Source organism: Lemur catta, chromosome 10 (genome assembly GCF_020740605.2).
Source record: "Lemur catta isolate mLemCat1 chromosome 10, mLemCat1.pri, whole genome shotgun sequence".
NCBI classification, from domain to species: domain Eukaryota; kingdom Metazoa; phylum Chordata; class Mammalia; order Primates; family Lemuridae; genus Lemur; species Lemur catta.
Window position 1 is genome coordinate 79,162,404 of NC_059137.1, and position 18,682 is coordinate 79,181,085.

An 18,682-nucleotide genomic window follows, 5' to 3' on the forward strand; every position below is an offset into this window, starting at 1 on the left:
ACACATCCTAAGAATTCCCATACTGGACACCTCCCACAAGGCGGGCGGGAGCAGCCCCTGTCAGAATGGCTAGAGAGACAGTCATCTCCCTTCTGGGTCTCGGCTCCTGCACTCACCCTCTTAAGAATTACGCAACACTGAGCTTAGTCAATGAATAAAAAATTCTTCGTGAAAGTTTTTCCAACAACTGTATAATAAGTTAATACAAATATGAAACTGGAATGTTTGAGTCATCTTATTTTTGTTTTGTACTATAGAAAGGTTACAATACCTCTCGCTAACATTGCAACTAGAACAATAGATCATTTGTGGGCTTATTTCTAAAACTTATTTCGCGTCCCTACCAGTTAAAGGGATAATGAAGCTACAGAATAAACTATCTTTCCGGTAAAAACATAAATTCTTTAAAGAAAATGAAGCAAAATTTTACTTTAGACAGGTCTGTTAGACAAAATGGACTTTAGCAGAGTATGTTAGACAAAACTCTTTTCCTTCGCCACCACAGATACAAAAGTGCAGCTTTTCCACGCCTTCAGAGGAACCAGAAAAGACGGATGGAGAAAGGCGTGTACTAAACCATCACCATCACCTATTTTGTGAAACATAAAATAAAAAAGACTCAAGGGTCTCTTTCCTTTTAAAAAAGTATAAAATGATTAGAAATAGAAACGGGATAGTACCACCATCCTCCCAACCATCCGTAAAACAGTGATTTGGAAAACATGAGCATCATCCCGTAGGCTAAAAGAGAAAATGTCTCCACTGAGAGGGTTTTCACAGGGCGCCCGGGGGAGTGCTCCCCATACTAGACACAGCGGCAGTTCGAGCTCTCCCTGCCCTCCTAGGTGATAACAGCTGCGTGTCTTCCCAACATCATCAGATAACTGACACAAGGCTTGCTGGCCGGCTCACGTGCCCCACAGGCCGCCAGCTAGCTGAACGGGAGAGGAAGCACAGGGTCACCAGCAGACGGGCGGAGGCTTGGGTCTGAGCCCCCGCTGTGCTTTGCACTAGCAAGTCCAGCTAAGTCACGTGGCCTCTCTGAGCCTCAGTTTCCTCACACGTAAATTGGAAATGCTGCTGCTATCTGTTTAACAGCGTTTTGGTGATGCTGAAATGAGGTAACTTTTAGGAAAGCGCTTCTTAAACCTTAAAGGGTCGTTCATTTGCTCTTTGTGTATCTTGTGTGGATGAAAAGACCCAGGGACTTGCCGTTCCAATCAGTGAGTGGATGGAGACAGCTTTGAAATGGATAAATGAATAATGCTAAGACTTCATGCCATTGTATTTGCTCATGCTAGAGATTTCCAACTCTTATTCTCAGTCTTTGCGTAACGGGTCTAATTGATGTAACTCAACAAAGGGATCTCTAATCCTTCCCAGCTTGCTCCCTGGGTCCATCTTGTCATCACGATGCACCATTAAAGAGGCACTCAGTTTCAGTATGAATATTTAACAACATTTGTGTCCTTCACTACAACTGAGAAAACTTTCAGGATGCTGAAAAGCCAGCTCCTGGGGCAATATTATCTCTGAACAAACCGATGACAAAGTCTTACCACTGGGAAAAAATACTCCCTGAGTTTAGAACAGCGATGACAAATATGTGGTTCATTTCTGATCTGGTCCAGCAAATTTTTCTGGTAGACACAAAATAAAAATCAGTGTCCAACACAGTTGAGTGGACATCTGCAGTTTCTGCCTGCCCAGAGTGTCCCTTTGGGTAAAAGGACTCATCTCTATTAACTTCTCTTAGGACATGTGCACTGGGTGGAGTCACCCCTTCTGGGACAGACACTATGGGTTGCTGGCTTTTCAGACAGGTTTCTGACATACCTGTGTAACAGACATACTTTCACTCGTAATAAAAAATTTCAATTCAAATAGCTTAAACAACGAAGGTGACTTAATAGGTCCATATAAATGACATGATTTGAGGTTTCCTGTCTAGCTTGATATGGGGCTGGGCTGAGATAATGAAAGGACCCAGTTTCTCTCGATACCTTGGCTCTATTCCTTGTGTTGGCTCATGCAGGAATGCTCCCCTCTCAGAGTTGCATGGTGGCTGCTGGTGGCTATATCCTGCCTCACCAAGGGAGAAGCTTGTTCTAACATTGCCATCAAAAGTCCTGACGTCCATTCTGTTTGGATTGGCTTAGATCACGGGCCCACACCAGCCCAAACCCCCTGATCAGCAGATGGAATGTGCCAGCTGGCTCAGCTGGGCTCCTGTGCTCCGCCCCCCTCCACCCCTGAGGGTGCAGGGAAGTTGGTGACCTCAGGATGCAGAGATCTGGAATATTAGTTAAGCAAAGGGGAGAGTGGACATACAGGAGACAACCACACGTGTCTACTCCATCAGGGAAAAGATCTGAACTTTAGTACATGTGATAGAACAGTGGTTTAGTTTTTGATATTTTTTTCTTTTTGTATAGCTCTTTAGGAGGGAGAAATAAAGGTTGGCAAAGGCAGGTGTGTGCTGGACACGCCTCTCTGTATATTAAATACAAATTATAATCTTGTAAAAGGGATTTTTTCATATTTTGAGATTTATCTTTTTATATGAAATTATACAACTATTCACTCTATTTCAAGTGCACACATCCTGAAAGAAAAAGAAAATAGATGAAATGTCAAATATTTCTAAGAATTAATGAGGAAAATGGCAGGAAAAATCCCAATCATACAGATGATATAAGATAAAGATGGGGCCGGGCGTGGTGGCTCACGCCTGTAATCCTAGCACTCTGGGAGGCCAAGGCGGGTGGATCGCTCAAGGTCAGGAGTTCGAGACCAGCCTGAGCGAGACCCCGTCTCTACTAAAAATAGAAATAAACTATCTGGACAACTAAAAATATATATAGAAAAAATTAGCCGGGCATGGTGGCACATGCCTGTAGTCCCAGCTACTCGGGAGGCTGAGGCAGTAGGATCGCTTAAGCCCAGGAGTTTGAGGTTGCTGTGAGCGAGGCTGACGCCACGGCACTCACTCTAGCCCGGGCAACAAAGTGACACTCTGTCTCAAAAAAAAAAAAAAAAAAAAAAGATAAAGATGGGAAAGTATAAATAATTAAAAAGTCATGACACTGTAAATAGAGCACATAATTTGACTTAGTAAATATTTAACATTGAACATGAAAATATGTTTCCAGGCTTGAAACTCCCTACTTAATTACACCTTCAGCTAGAGAGAAATCTAGAGAAGTCAATCTATTTTCAAAGGTGCAGACTTTACTAAACACTAGTCTTTTCTGTTTTAATTTTCAGTAACAAGCATCTTTGCCTTTTACAATTTCTTCACATTTGGCGTTTATCAAAGATCTGCATATGGTTTGAAAGTGAGTTACAAACGTTCGGAAGATCATCCATCATAATTACGCTGACCAGGCTTTTGCTGTTGCTCCCCTCATGTTCACTCGGCACGCTATGGCTATCGGTGATGTCTTCGGGAGGGACAGTCCTACATTCGGTATCATAAAGGTAAACCTTTCTAAATATTTAGAGCTAAGTCCCTTTAGCCCCTTTAAAGTTATCTGGGTTTACAAATAGAAGGGCACCACAAATCCATTTCTGCTTCACAAAGGCTTGCATGCATGTATGCAAATGCACATACACAAGATGACCATAGGGCTCAACAGTATCCCCCACATCCTAGATGCCAAAATAGCATTCTGATTAGCCTGTGCGATGTCTGAAATTCTGTAAGGACCACTCACTTGGATTTAGGCACTGCATAGTTAGCAAAATCAAATTGAAAAAAAAGTTTTATTATTCAATGCCCCTAAGAATCAGCCAAGCTCTGAAGAAATTATAGGATCTGATGGAGGGTACCAGGAGGACAAAGAGTGTGCAGTGTAAACGAGGCTTGTGGGGCAGAGTGGAAGGAGTGGCCATAGGCCTAAGTTACTGTTCATGGTCTAGAAAGAGGAGGGCATTAAGGTAGACTTCCCGGTGCCCAGTATCAGCCCCAAACAGGTAAGTAAAAGTGCTTTATAAATATTTTTAACAGGGGAAAACAACTGAAATGTGACATTACAAGGAGTAAGCCTTTAAAATATTCATTTTCATAAAGAAGATCAAACTTTCTTTTAGGTTTCCTTTTATGTCACAGGTATTTGAATATATTTTAATCAGAGAAATATTTACTTAATATTAATAGTAACATCCTATTTTATAAAGTTCAACAGGCTTTTCCTAATGGAAAGAACTAGAGTTTACATATAGCTCCTTCACCAAATGAGAAAAATTCACTAATTTTCAATTAATATTTTGTAATGATTAAAGTATGTATAGGAAAACAAGAGGATTTATAAGGATACATTTATAGTTTGATTACTGTCCTTTATTTCTGCATCATGCACAAAAACAATTCCATTAGTACACTTATTGTAATATCCATTTCACTGCTTATACTGATACAGTCATTTTCATTTCGATTATTTGAAATTTAGAAAGCATATTCATTGCTATTACTGCACTCTGAAACAGAACTCCAGGTTACTTATTTGTAATTACAATTCAGACAAATGTCCGTGTTTCTAAATACCACACAAAAACTAGCAAAAGCAGCAGAGACTGATTATACTTCCTGTTTTCAAACAAGACTATGACCACAATGAAAAGTCAATGTGAACCATAGGTTTTTGCCCTCTACTTTGCCTGAACAAATTTCACAAATTCAAGAAAGACCGTTAAGCTTTTCATCGTGCTGTCTAGGGAAAGGCAAAGGATAGCATCTCTTTTTGAGGTAAGAACACAAGGACAGTCGTCAGGATACCCTGGCTCTGCCCAAGTGACCTTGTGACCTTACTTAACGTCTGTATGTCTATTTTCTTGATTCTACAAATTTGTTTGATCTAAATTCTCCCCAATGCTAATTTCCAGTTCATAGGTCCTATGATTCTCAGGAAACTGTGATGCTGGAAGAGTGCATCAGATTATATTAGTGAGTCTCCAAGTGTGGTCCTGCAGCATCACCACCTGGGAATTTACGAGGAATGCAGATCCTGGACTTCACCTCAGATCTACCTAACAGCAATCTGTGCTTTGAGATCTCAAGGTGACTCTGATGCATGATGCACACGCACTGCAACCTGAGAACTACTGGATTAGAACAAAACTACATTTAAGAAATTCCAAGTTCCAAATGCAAGGTAAATAAAATAAATCTAAACTCCATCATTAGACTCAGTTTATCAGATTTTGCCACTGCAGCATAGAGTAGAACATTAATTTACAGGACTATGATACTGAAGGCATCTCAACCATTCTTTGTCCTGAAAAACATGAGGCCACAGAGGACAAAATTAGCTACTAAAATTAGACAATTTTAGCTATTAAACAGCCAATGAAACCTAGTTATACCCCTACTTAGAAAAGCTCGGATTTTTAATGATTTTTTTATTTTTCCAAAGCTATTTATTGTTTATGAATAAAATCATTTCCTAACTATAAAGACTTTCTCTTCAATCTTGTGAGTATTTAATAGGCTTTATTTAGGTTTGTAATATATGCTAAAAGAAGTAGTACTTCATCAACATAAAAGGTTATAAATAGTACATGGCTAGGGGTTTTTACACAGTTAACATAATAAATTGAAATTTTTGAGTCGCTCTGCACATGATAGTAGCTGTAGTTGCTTTTCACATGTGACTATTTTGGCTTTTAACTTCTAATTTTGTAAAAGCCAAGAAAAATTCATATACAGTTGGTCCTCCATATCCATAGGTTCCACATCTGCAGATTCAACCAACCTCCAATCAATAATATTTGAAAATAAAAAGGTACAATAAAAAATAATACAGATTAAAAAACAATATAGTAAAACAAATATTTGCAAAGCTTTTACATTGTATTAGGTATTACAAGTAATCTAGAGATGTTTAAAAGTATATGGGAGGATGCGCATAGGTAATATGCAAATAGTACACCATTTATACCAGGGACTTGAGCATCCACAGGTTTTGGTGTCCTTGGGGAGTCCTGGAACCAATCCCCATGGATACTGAGGGACAATGTACGGACATAGTGGCTCCATAAGCTACTCTCTGAAAAAAGTATAACAAAATATGTAATTGTTTTTATATATAAAATATATAAATCATAAAATATTTATAATTATTAAATAAATGATTAAATAAATAACACTTTACCTTGCTAAATTATCCTGATCTTTCCTAAATTCGGTTAGTATACTAAGAGGACTGGTTCAACTTCACAGTCCATTTAGTCTTCATTTTCTGAGATTAGTAAGAATTAGGCTGGTTAGAGAAAAAGATCTCTTTTCAATTGCTCCATAGAGTTTTTAAAGACACCAAGAAGAATCTACACTACGGATGAAATATCCTAAATAGTACAAAAAAAAATCAACGATTTGGAAAATGCAAAAATCTGAAATACACCTTTATAATTTCTTTTCCATTATAATAGGTTTAAAAATATTCTAATCTAGGAATAAATAAGGAAGATATGTGCCAAAACCTAAGCACCTGAATCCTGGCAAGAATCTGTTAATGAGGTATCTTTTGGGGTTTGTTTTATTGCAACTAGTTCTTGAAGCACTCATCCAAAGTTACCGAATTTATTTTATTTGAAGGCAAAGTCATTCCTGCAGTAGGACGGCTAAAACTCAGGTGGACGTCACTATGAGAAATGGTTTAAATTCACTGCAGTCACCTAGGACTCTGATACCGCTGTCAGCATGCCCTAAATAAATTCACTTCAGTAAGTTTAATAACAAAGCACAGCTCACAAGATGCTAAATAAGCTCAATATACACATGCACGTTGAACGTCAGATCGTAGCCTCACTGCATTTTTTAAGCTTCTTAACAAACTGTTTGACTGCAGTGGTAAACTTTAGGTGCATCTATGAGACACAATTTTAGAGAAAATTGTTCAAATGTATCTCTTATGATAGGTACAGTTATACCTAAAACTTAAGACATAAAAGTTAGACTTTTCTTCTTACAACTTTTTATCATTGTGTTCAAATGTTGGATTTTTATAATATTCTCACAGAGTTCTATACACCAAATAATCTGAGCTGGTTAAAAAGGATGACGAAATGAATGCAACATTTAATATAGTTTTTATTTGTTTAATTTGGTAAATGTAGAATGTAATGGTTTCAAGGCAAACTCTGGATTATTTCAGTCACAACGCAACAGTTAACATGATTCGGAAGAACAGTCTTATCTACCCCACCCCTACACAAGCACATCTATAGAAATCCACATACACATATATTAGTTTTCCACAACGTAGGAGTTTCAACAACTCTAGAATTTAGACTTATATTCTGATACACTTCAAAATTATCCATTTGATGTAGGGTATAACCATAAGGAGATAAAAATTCATGCAATGATACTCTAGGTTTTTTTAAAAAGTAAATCCAATATTTGATAATTCAATGCTATATAAAGTGCATTGAATATCTAAAATAAAACAAGTGCCAATTTTATCATGAATTAATAACATATTTATTGCCTTGAAACCCAAACAGGCCCAAGTTACTCTTTGTCTTTTGAGTCAGCTCTCTATAAACTCATTTCTCTCAAATTTCCTGTGTAATAAAAACCAAGATATTTCATTTCTTCTTTACAGTTAACAAGAGATGGCAGAGGGCTCAAGGTAGATATGTTCTTGATAATTCAGAGTCAGAAAGTACTTCTTCTTGAGCAGAAGGTTCATAATCTCCTGCATTTTCAACCAATTCAATATCTAACTCATCGTTACTTTCTGCACTGTAATCAACTTCTTCAAGGAATCGAGGTTCATCTTCATCCAAAACATAAGTGGTAGGGCTGCAGCCAAAATATATAGAACATACAAGACTTCATTAGATTTTAAGGTTATGATGTAAGATTATTTCACTATACTAGATTAACTTTGATTCCAATATATATATAAAGCAGTTTGCATTAACTTTAAAAATCTTATCCAAATGAATAAGTTGACAGATTTATAATAGGTGAGAGCTCCTTGTGTTGACAATAAAGGGTGAAACGCTAATTATTACTTATATTACAAGAGTGCCAATATACATCCTACAATTAGATAGCTAAAAAAACAATGAACCCTCTCATCAGGTTACTTCTCTGAAAGATTTCATCAATTTGCAGGCTATTAAGATTTATTTTTAAAGTCCTATTTTAATCACTGAAAATCAGGCAACATATAATTTCAATAGGCCTTATAAGAAACTGTGGGTATTTAATTGGTTCCTCAAGTAATGCACTGAAACCACTTATTCTAAGTCTATGAAGTGATTAGCTGCCATAAAAAAAAGCCCATATACCCATCCCCACAGTTTCCGTGGGTCGAAAATAAAAATGAAAAACAAGTGAACACTCTACACCCAGATTAATTACTGTCCCTTGGGACACAAAATAAGACATTTGCTTAAAAGCACTAAGTGCTTCTAAATATTTCATTAGGTAGATTGTTTGGGATTAAGACAACCTTTCCACTAGGTTCCAGAACATACCCTTTCCTTGAAAAAATCATATTATTCTGATTTCTCCCCATTTGTGAGATTTTACACACACGCGCGCACACACACACACACACACACACGCACACTACACCAAAGAAACACTACAGAAACATTTCAGAATCCCTAAGATAGTGAGCATAACTACCTTAATTTCATATATATGTATGTTTATTTATATCCCACCTGCTTTCAAAAAGGATCTCCCATAGCTAATGCAATTAAAAGCTATAAAATCAGACAGTGAAAAGGGAACAATTGGAGAAGCTAATGTCATTAGGCATGTAAAATGAGAGAATTCCTGCGACTGAGTATTAAATACAGTTCACATATCTGGAAGTTAAGGCAGGAAGGGAAAATTAATGGATTATATGGTTCTAATTTTCTGGGAAGAGAAAGCAAAACTCATCTGACAAGAGTACCTATTTTTCCTACAATTGTTTTAATCTTGTCCATTAAAGAAAAGAGAAAAATGCATTGCAAAACCACCTTGATCTAATATAGCAAACTTCCTCTTAAAACTTCAGAGTTGCATATGATAGAGTAGTTCTGAAAAATCAAGCTGAGTGGCTGGAAGGATTGTGTGACTTCATAACAATATCTATCACTCTCAGGAACAATTTCACAGTTTTCTTTTCTTTTTTTTTTTTTTTTTTTGAGACAGAGTCTCGCTTTGTTGCCCGGGCTAGAGTGAGTGCCGTGGCATCAGCCTAGCTCACAGAAACCTCAAACCCCTGGGCTTAAGCGATCCTCCTGCCTCAGCCTCCCGAGTAGCTGGGACTACAGGCATGCGCCACCATGCCCGGCTAATTTTTTTTCTATATATATATTTTAGTTGGCCAGAGAATTTCTTTCTATTTTTTTTTTTAGTAGAGACGGGGTCTCGCTCTTGCTCAGGCTGGTCTCGAACTCCTGACCTCGAGCGATCCACCCGCCTCGGCCTCCCAGAGTGCTAGGATTACAGGCATGAGCCACCGTGCCCGGCCCACAGTTTTTAATTATGCAATTAAAATACTTAGAATGAATCTGTTAGGTCTTTAGAAAAAAAGAGATTAAAAGAAAAGATTATTTGTCTTTTTTTAAATGACTACTATTGGGGAACACTCATTCTATGGTATAGCATGAGGTATTGCCTGATAAAAAAAGAAAAAGAAAAAGAAATAAAATGACTATTATCACTTGTTTCTTTCTTTTGCAATACAGTAATTCACTCCTCCTCCTTGACCTTGTATTCCAAAATCTCAGGAGGCTCAGGTGATTTTTAGAATTCTTAGAATAGATGGAAAACTAACTGAAGCAAAAGAGGAGGAAAGAGAAGTAAGAAAGACGCATCTTCTTTTGCCACATACTTGCTTATTTTCTTCCTGGAGACTATCATAACAAGAAACGATAATGGAAATGCAAGGAGGAGATGGATATGCTAAAAAGCCATGTACTGTACAGGGGCTGATTCCACAGAGATAAGGCAGTATCTCCTGACAGGTAGGAAGAGCACAAAACCCATGTGGTGGGTGGGCAGGCAGGCGAGCATTGTTCAAGACACCTATGGATAGCAGAATTCCAGCCCCCTGCCCCCATCTGAAAAAAGACTTGGCATAAATGAAATCAGCTGCAGAAATCCCAGCCACTGCACTGGGGTCAGAGCAAGGCTCTAGTTCCACATGGGAAGATGAATGTGAGAGTTAATCAATGTACACCTAAAGAAAAGGTTTAAAGGAAAAGGCCTAGTCTTAGAAGCTGAAACAAAACGAGAGAAGTATGATTTAGGAGCAAGCAAGATGCCCAGGAATCGAGCTAAATAAGCTCTTAGACAGCAAGGAAACTTGGAGCAATGCTGGTATCAAATGCTGATGTGCACTTTTAAAACAAAGAAGCAAGACCTGGAAGGCAAGCTCCTGGAAGACTAAAAGAAACCCCATAACAAGGAATGTTCAGGGCTCTGGATCCAGAAAATAATTTGGTCCTGTCATTTCTTGATCTTCGCTTTTTCATCATGCTGTGACATGAACTCCATTCATATCCTGGCATCACCCATTCTGATAAGAGTATGGAGTAAGAGTACAGAACTAGCCCACTCCTCTTATTCCACTCCTGTAACCCACTCTGGCCTTGACATTTGACTCTTATTTCTCCAGGTCCTGACACAATCATGCTTCTAGCTGCAGCTTCACTAAGGTCTGTCTACACTATAGCTGACGTATACAGAGTACTCAGCAATTGTGATGGGGCCACCAGCAGTAGCTCAGGCACATTAGCAGGGTTGAGTTTGCTAAGGAGACAAGGAAGTTAGCAGTGGAGAGAGATATGCATGTCAGAGAGAGAGAGAGAGAGAGAGAGAGAGAGAGAGAGGAAGAGATGAAGGGAAGGAGGGAGGGAGGAACTATCAGTGGACCTGTGTTTAAGGAGCTAGGGGAATACTGACATAGGGTAAAGCAAAAGGCAGAAAATTATAACACCCAACACCCCACTGAAACCAGCCTTCATACTGCTTTTCCAATTGCCATTTTCCAGCCCATTTTTATTAGATGCTGCATTTAATGGTGGTGAAAATTCTGATACCCTTCTCTTCTGGTTTGCTTAATTAGAATTCATTGTTCTCCCACCAGGCCCTCTCCTCTTCTAGTATCCTCCATGTCATTCACTCACTGAGTTATCCAAACCAAAATTTTCCATAAGCAAATCCTGCCACTTAATATCCTGACCACTCCTTGCTTCACACTATACTGCAAGTCTTTACGGACACTGTTTCCTCTGGTGTCAGGGATACTTCCCACCTTTCTTCTCCTAACTACTCCCATTTCTTTCAAAATGAAGCTCAGGCTCATCTTCAGATGTCCTTAAAGCCCATCTTGGGATAAGTGCCCTTTCTCTATATTCCTTTTGTACCCTGCACAAACATTCTACCTGATTACTTATATAAAGCTGAAACTACCCATTTGTGTGCCAGTCTTCTCAATACTAAATCACAGCACCTTAAGATCAGGAACTGTGACTTACCCATCTGAGTACCTCCTGTCAGCTCCCAGAAGGGCATGACACATTGCAGCTACCTCAGCAAAGGTTTGCTGAACTCATTATGAAAAGCTGTGAGGTTGACAAGATTGTCAATTTTTATATTACCCCATCCCACTGATTTTACTTTAGTGAAAAAACTTTAAGGTATAAGACAACCAATCATAGCAATTCATATTTGCTTTTATTAATAATTCCAACATATGTTTTGAGCGCTTTACAATTTAGGAAGTGCTTCCATATACATTATCTCATATAATTCTAATAACAACCTTTACATAAAAGAAGGACTTTAACTTGCCCTAGGGTTATAAAATAATCCCTCTAAACAAGGCGATAGGAGTTCAAGTATTCTTACAATCATAAGAAACAGAAAGCCTAATTATTACTTTATTTTAATGCCACTACTTCCCTGTTCCACTCATTTTCTTCACGTAAGTTTCCTCCTTTCGCCTTGTTTTTGCTTCGTTCTCCAAAAGCTGCCCTATATACACCTGCCTTAACATCCTTCTATTCCAAATTTTAATTTTTAGAATAAAGGTAATTAAGCCCAGACCAATTCAGAAAGAGATATTTCATTCTACAGAGAATAATTGCATTTTGGTCCCAGAACAAATTCTGTTCATGCTGCTTCAAGAGAAATATCAAAACCTTCACTTAAAGAGTCTTTCTCATAGGATGAATGCATTGTAACTCTCTGTTGTGTGGGTTTGTTATGATGCAGAAGAGGTTTATAATTCCAATCGATTTCTAAAGAAAACAGAAAGAATTCTGATTCATACAGATTTAGAAAGTTTTCTGGTTACTCTCATGTTCAACTATTACGGTAACACAAAATTAAACCTAAAAAATTCACCATCTCCCTCAAGTAGCAGTATGTCTTCTACTTCCATTAGAGCTGAGTTGTCACTCAGGACACGGGAATATAGATCTTTAGCTGTTACCTATACGTGCACAACAGAAACAAAACACTGCCTACGGAGTGAGAAATTATAAGTTTGTGCTTCCATTCTTCTATTAACCAGCTATGTGACCTTGACTGAGCAAGTCACTTACTCCTTCCAAGCACAGGTTTTCTCAAATGTAAAGCAGAGATAAGGATATCAGTCCCAACAAACTCACAAAGTTGTCACGCTCAAGTTAGGAAATAAATGTGAAAGCATTTACAATCCACTAACTGCACAATTATCAAATGTTATTATGACAACAATAAAACCTATCTTGTTAAAGAGAATAGTAAATCAATCTTTCTCAATTCCTAAAAATCCCAGGCAATGGCCTGTCCCAAGCTAACAGGATTAAAAAGACTCCCTCTACCTTTGCAACTTAGAATGCTCCCCTCCCTTATCTCTACACTCTTACACAATTTTGAGAAAAACCTATGTTTTGAGAAGGCACAATAAAGATATCACGGGAGAGAATTTCTGAAACTGACGTACAAACAGAAAATATTCTATGGCCCAAATAATCAGCAAGTGCTGATAGTGTCTGATTTTCTTGTGTTAATATGTCCTGGCTAAATTGAAAAAAATCTTTCTATCTGCACAAGTACTAGAGGATATTTTAGTTATATAATTAATATAATTTTATTCCTATCTTATTATGAGAGATAAATATAGCATCTCCTAAATATTACAAAGTAAACAAAATTATCCATAGAAAATACAATTAATAATTTTTGTCAGTCTTAAGTAGCTACAGCATGCAGACACACATGCGCACCAGCACACATACACAGAACTAGTGTATAGACTATCCAATAAGAAACTATTTGAAAAAAAAGAGAGAACTTTGCTAATTTATTTATATTTTGTTGAAAGAAAAGTGCAGACAGTCCCTAACTTACAATGGTTCCACTTACCATGTATCAACTTTACTATGTTGCAAAACCATTCTGTTTTTCACTTTCAGGACAGTATTCAATAAATTACATGAGATACTCAATACTTTATTATAAAACGGGCTTTATGGTAGATGATTTTGCCCAACTGTAGGCTAATATAAGTGTCCTGAGTATGTTTAATGCAGGCTAGACTAAGCAATGATGTTTGGTAGGTAAGATGGATTAAATGCATTTTGATTTATGATATTTTCAACTTAGGTGGGTTTATTGGGACATAAGTCCATCGTATGTGGAGGAGCACCTGTATAACTAAGCTGGCTCTGGGAAGCAGTAATTATTAACTAAGTCACTAAACTCCACTTACTTTGCTATTGATGTGTATTTCCTTACACATAATGAGAGTGTCAAATGATTAAATTACCCAAATTATGCAGTAGAGTTTCAAAAACTGAAATTGGTACATTTAAGAACAGAGGAATTTCTGAGTTAGACCTGCTGCAATTCCTAGTTCTGTCAGGAATTACCAGGTGGATGACCTTGGGTAAATTCATTTCTCTGAGCCTCAGCTGCACACACATGTAAAAGGGTCACAGTACCATCTGTCTCTGATCATTCTCAGTAGATTAGAATCTTCAAGATAATCAACCTTAACAGAAATTCACAATGGGCATGATTATTAGGAGTCCCAAGACCACCTCAGGTACAGTGATTTGCTAGGAAGACATACAGGACTCAGAATACCATCGTTATTCACAATTATGACTCATTACAGTGAAAGGATACAAAGCAAAATCAGCAAAAAGAAAAGGTGCGTGGGACAAAGTCCAGTGGAAACCAAGGCCAAGCAAGGGCAGCTGTTAGAGGCAGAGAAGTCATCAGAGCTTTCAGCAATCTCAAAGGATTGGAGGCAAAAATTGGAGTTCAGAGCTGCCAAGTCTCCTGAAAGAAGGGAGTTGCAGAGATGTGACCCCAACACTCGACAGTTTTTCCCTAGAGGCATTTGACAAATTCTTAAACTACATAGTGCAAGAGGCTAATAAGCAGCAAAGCATAAAGCAGCAAAACAAACAAAATAAAAAATAAGCAAACAAGCAACAGAATTTTTTGGCAATCTTGTTATGCTGAGGAGAGGAGGAGCCCTAGGCCTTTGATTGTGATCTCTGGAGGGCTACAACTTAGAAAGTAGGGGCCAATGAACCAAGAGTTAAACAAGTTTTACACATTTTGCAATCCCACCTCAAGTCAACTCAGTGCTCGTTGGATTGGGACAATCTTCCCTACTCTAAAGTGAATCCTCTTGGAAGAAAGATATCTAGAGCCTCCATAAGTTTTTATACACAATACATGGCATTTGATTAAATATTACCAGGCATAACAAGAAATAGAACCAGGAAATAATTCTGAAAGAAACAGACCCATAGGTGATCCAGCATGGGAGTTGGCAGGCATGAACTTTAAAATAACTGTGATTAATATGTCCAAGAAAATAGATGACAAGATAAAGAATCTCACCATCTCTTTTCTGTTAAAAAAAGAGTCAAATGGAAAACCTGGAACTGAAAAACATACAACTGAAATGATGAACTCAAAGACAGGTTTAAAACTATCTTTTAGACAGGGCTGAAAAGAGAATTAGTGAAGGACAGATAGGCAAGTAGAAAACTTCCAGACTGAAGTAGAAAGAGCAAAAATTGATAGGAAACTAAAATAAATAAATATCCACATAAATTAAACCTGCAGAGGAAAAAAGAATGTGGCAGAAGTAACATTTGAAGAGCTAATGGCTGGAGAGTTTCCAAAAAACAACAGAAGACTCAAGCCACAGATTTAGGAGGGGCTACAAATCCCAAGTAGGATAAATACAAAGAAAACCAACCTTCAGTACTCATAACAAAATCACTAAAAACCAGAGACAAAAAAATTTTAAAGCATCCAGTGAAGAGACATTATTACCTTCAAGGAGCAAAAAATAAAACAGTTGATTTCTCAATAAAAACAATAGAAGCCCAAACTCAACACAGTGACATTTTTAAAGTGCTGGGGGGAAAAGGACCAACCTAGATATCTGTACTGAAGATACAATCTTCAAAAGTGAAGTTGAAATAAGCAAATTTCCAAATAAGTAAAAATTAAAATAATGTGCTACAAGCAGACATGCATTAAGAGAAAAATGAAATGGAGTTCTTTAGGTTGAAGAAAAATAATCCTAAACCAAAACAGAAACAGAGGAAGGAATGAATAACGGAAAAGCAGATCTAAATAAATATTGATGCCTGAAATAGTAATCACGTGAAATGAGGTTTAATATATGTAGTTCAATTAAAATATAAGACAATAACATAACAGGTGGGAAGCTAAATAAAAATAATATATCCTAAGATCCTAGCATTGCCTGCGAAGAGGCAAAAGTCTTAATTTATATTATACTCTAATAAACCAAGGATTCATGTTGTAATCTCTAGAGGACCAATAAAAGATTACTAAAAGAAAGTAGAACAAGCTTACAGAGAAACAAAAATGGAATAACAAAAAAATATTAATTAATCTCAAAGAAGACAAGGAGAAATAAAGAACATAAAACAGGTGAAATCAACAGAAAGCAAATATGGTAACTTACAAGCGTGACTATAATTCACTAAATGGAAATGGAGTAAATATTTCAATTAAAAGACAAAGATGAATGACTGGATTTTAAAATATACAATTACGTGCTGCATCTTAAATACAAGAACACAGAAAAGCTGAGAGGAAAAGGATGGAAAAAGATATATTATGCAAAAACTAGCCAAAGAAAGTTAGGGTAGCTATGCTAATGGAAAACAAAGTAGATTTTAAAGCAAGAAGCATTACTAAAGAAAGAGACATTTTATAATGATAAAGGGATCAATCCACTAGAATGACATTAACATTTCAAAAGTTCTACACTACCTACTACATAACTTCAAAATATATAAGGAAAAATCAACAGAACTAAAAGGAAAAGTAGACACATTCACAATCATAGGGGGAAACTTGAAAACACCTCTCTTAGTAGGGAATAGAACAAGTATAATGATAGAAAAAAATCTAAACAACAGATTAATAAACTTGATCTTATCTAAAATACATGGAATGTTGTACTCTGCAATTAAAGTATATACATTCTTTTCAAATATGAACACGTTTACTAAATATATATTCTTCCTTACACTGACGTACTGTAGTCTTGTTTTGAAATCTCAAATAGACACTTATGTGAGAGAAATAATTCACTTTTCCAAGAGGCTATCAAAAATATAACATATAAATATCTATAAACATATATGATCAAATTCCCTGTAAACAATTACTAACGTGATACCTATCTCAATGATATCAATTATAAGAATCATTTACTTCTCTTATGATAAGCCTCAAAGCTTTCATTATAACCAAATCTGGCCTGGAATCCTGAAGTACTTACTTCAGTACCAAACTAATTTTTCTGGATGACTTTAATTCTCTGTATTTGTGGGTACAACAGTATTCCATTTACTTAGCACAAACACAAATGGTATACTTTTAGTTATAAGCAAATATGATTTCCAACAGACTAGAAGTTTTGATGTGATTTTCAATTACATGACATGAATTATCTGCCTAGAAAATACTCCAACAGCAATAACTGCAAGAATTTTCTATGTAGTAGCAATAAATGGTCCTAAGAAATGCAAACCAGACTCAAGTATGTCTATCACAGCCATTAAAAAGGAAGATATTTATTTCTAAGATTAGCTTTATTAGACAGTAAACTGTGCATTAAAAATAAAGCACATTAATATTAGTAAACTTTACTACATAGCTAGGTTTTAGATATTACCAGTAACATTTAGCCAAGAATGATCTATATTATTTTTCTCAGAAGAAAAAGTTCTTACATATATATAAACAAACACACACCAGCTTTACCTAAGGAAAATATGGATAATAGAGGATAATATTTCATTTTAGTGTTAATGGTCTACAGCAATTAATATCTTTGTATCATTTTACCAATAATGTCCACCCAGGCTCTCATGTAATGCTGAGGGCAGGACTAGAGCCTTTAGCCAAGGAATATTATGATGCTAACTGGTCCACAGACCCATAGTCATTCCCTGTACCTTATCGGAAATATACTCTAACTTTATCAAAACACACCAAATTAGTTTTTTAAAAAGTATCAACACAAAATATAACTAATGCTAAGTATATTTTAAAGGCTTTCTCTGGCTTAAGTGCTATTTATCTTAATAACTTCATTAGGAAAAATCTCTCATCATATGTTCTAATGTTCATGCTATATACATAACAAGGAATTAAGTACTGATACATGCTACAACATGGATGAACCTCAAAAACATGGTAAGTGAAAAGGAAGTCAGACACAAAAGGTCACATAATGTGTGATTCCATTTATATGAAATATGGAGAATAGGTAAATCCATAGAGACAGAAAGTAGATTAGTGGTAGCCAGGGGCTAGCAGTGACTGCTTAATTGGTATGAGGATCTCCTTTGGGGGTGATAAAAAATTTTGGACAAGATAAAGGTTGACTGATGATTGTACAACATTGTCAACATACTAAATGCCACTGAATTGTTCACTTTAAAAGGGTGAATTTTTAAGCTCTGTGAATTTCATCTCAGTTTTTAAAAAAACTAGGTCCAAACAGTGTTTTTGATTATGAGACATTAATCAGGCTTCATTTGAACATGGGTATATTTTTAATTAAGATAAAATATTGTATAGAAATTATTATTTTTCCAGCTTCACTTTCCTGTAATGTCTTAAACATGCTCAAACTTCGTATACTTCTTCCATAGACCTAATGGCCTGAAATTTAGTCAGCCATAATATCCTAATAAGAATTGTTGAATGGTTTTTTCTTTTTTTTCTTATTCTATCTTCCTTTTGAGAATTGTTGAATGTTTTAACAATCTCACTCTCAAATCATTTAAATGAGGGTCACTGCAATTGTTTAATAGTTCAGATAACAGGTAAAATAAAAACACCATTTGCTAAAAGCACAAAAATACTACATAGCTATATGCTTTTATGACTCCTACCAATACTCCCAGCTTTGACCAAGAGGGAAACATTCTCTAGGAAAGACATAATGCAAACTTGTTGCATCAGATGGAATTTTTATTATACAACAAACACAATTGGGTAAAATTAAAATGACTGATGTTGGTAATTTCCAATGAATACCCTGGAAATATAAAACATAATGAATATTCAACCACTGGCTTTATTAAAAAGCAAAAATATCCTTCAAAAATGAAGGTGAAGACTTAACAGTGTCCTTTGAAAAAAAGAAAAATGACCTCA

At 36.4% G+C, this 18,682-nt stretch overlaps 1 protein-coding gene across 3 annotated transcripts in view; it reads right to left on the reverse strand.

Annotated features, from left to right (window-relative positions):
- Window positions 1–7,070: 7,070 nt before the first annotated feature.
- The window catches only part of AGTPBP1 (ATP/GTP binding carboxypeptidase 1), a 169,247-nt gene continuing 157,635 nt past the window's right edge, over window positions 7,071–18,682 (reverse strand). For all 3 annotated transcript variants that reach the window (XM_045562705.1, XM_045562707.1, XM_045562706.1), the window contains exon 26: window positions 7,071–7,807. In XM_045562705.1, coding sequence (XP_045418661.1) covers window positions 7,630–7,807 — 178 coding nt within the window. In that variant the 3' untranslated portion in view covers window positions 7,071–7,629. The remainder of the gene's footprint in view (window positions 7,808–18,682) is intronic.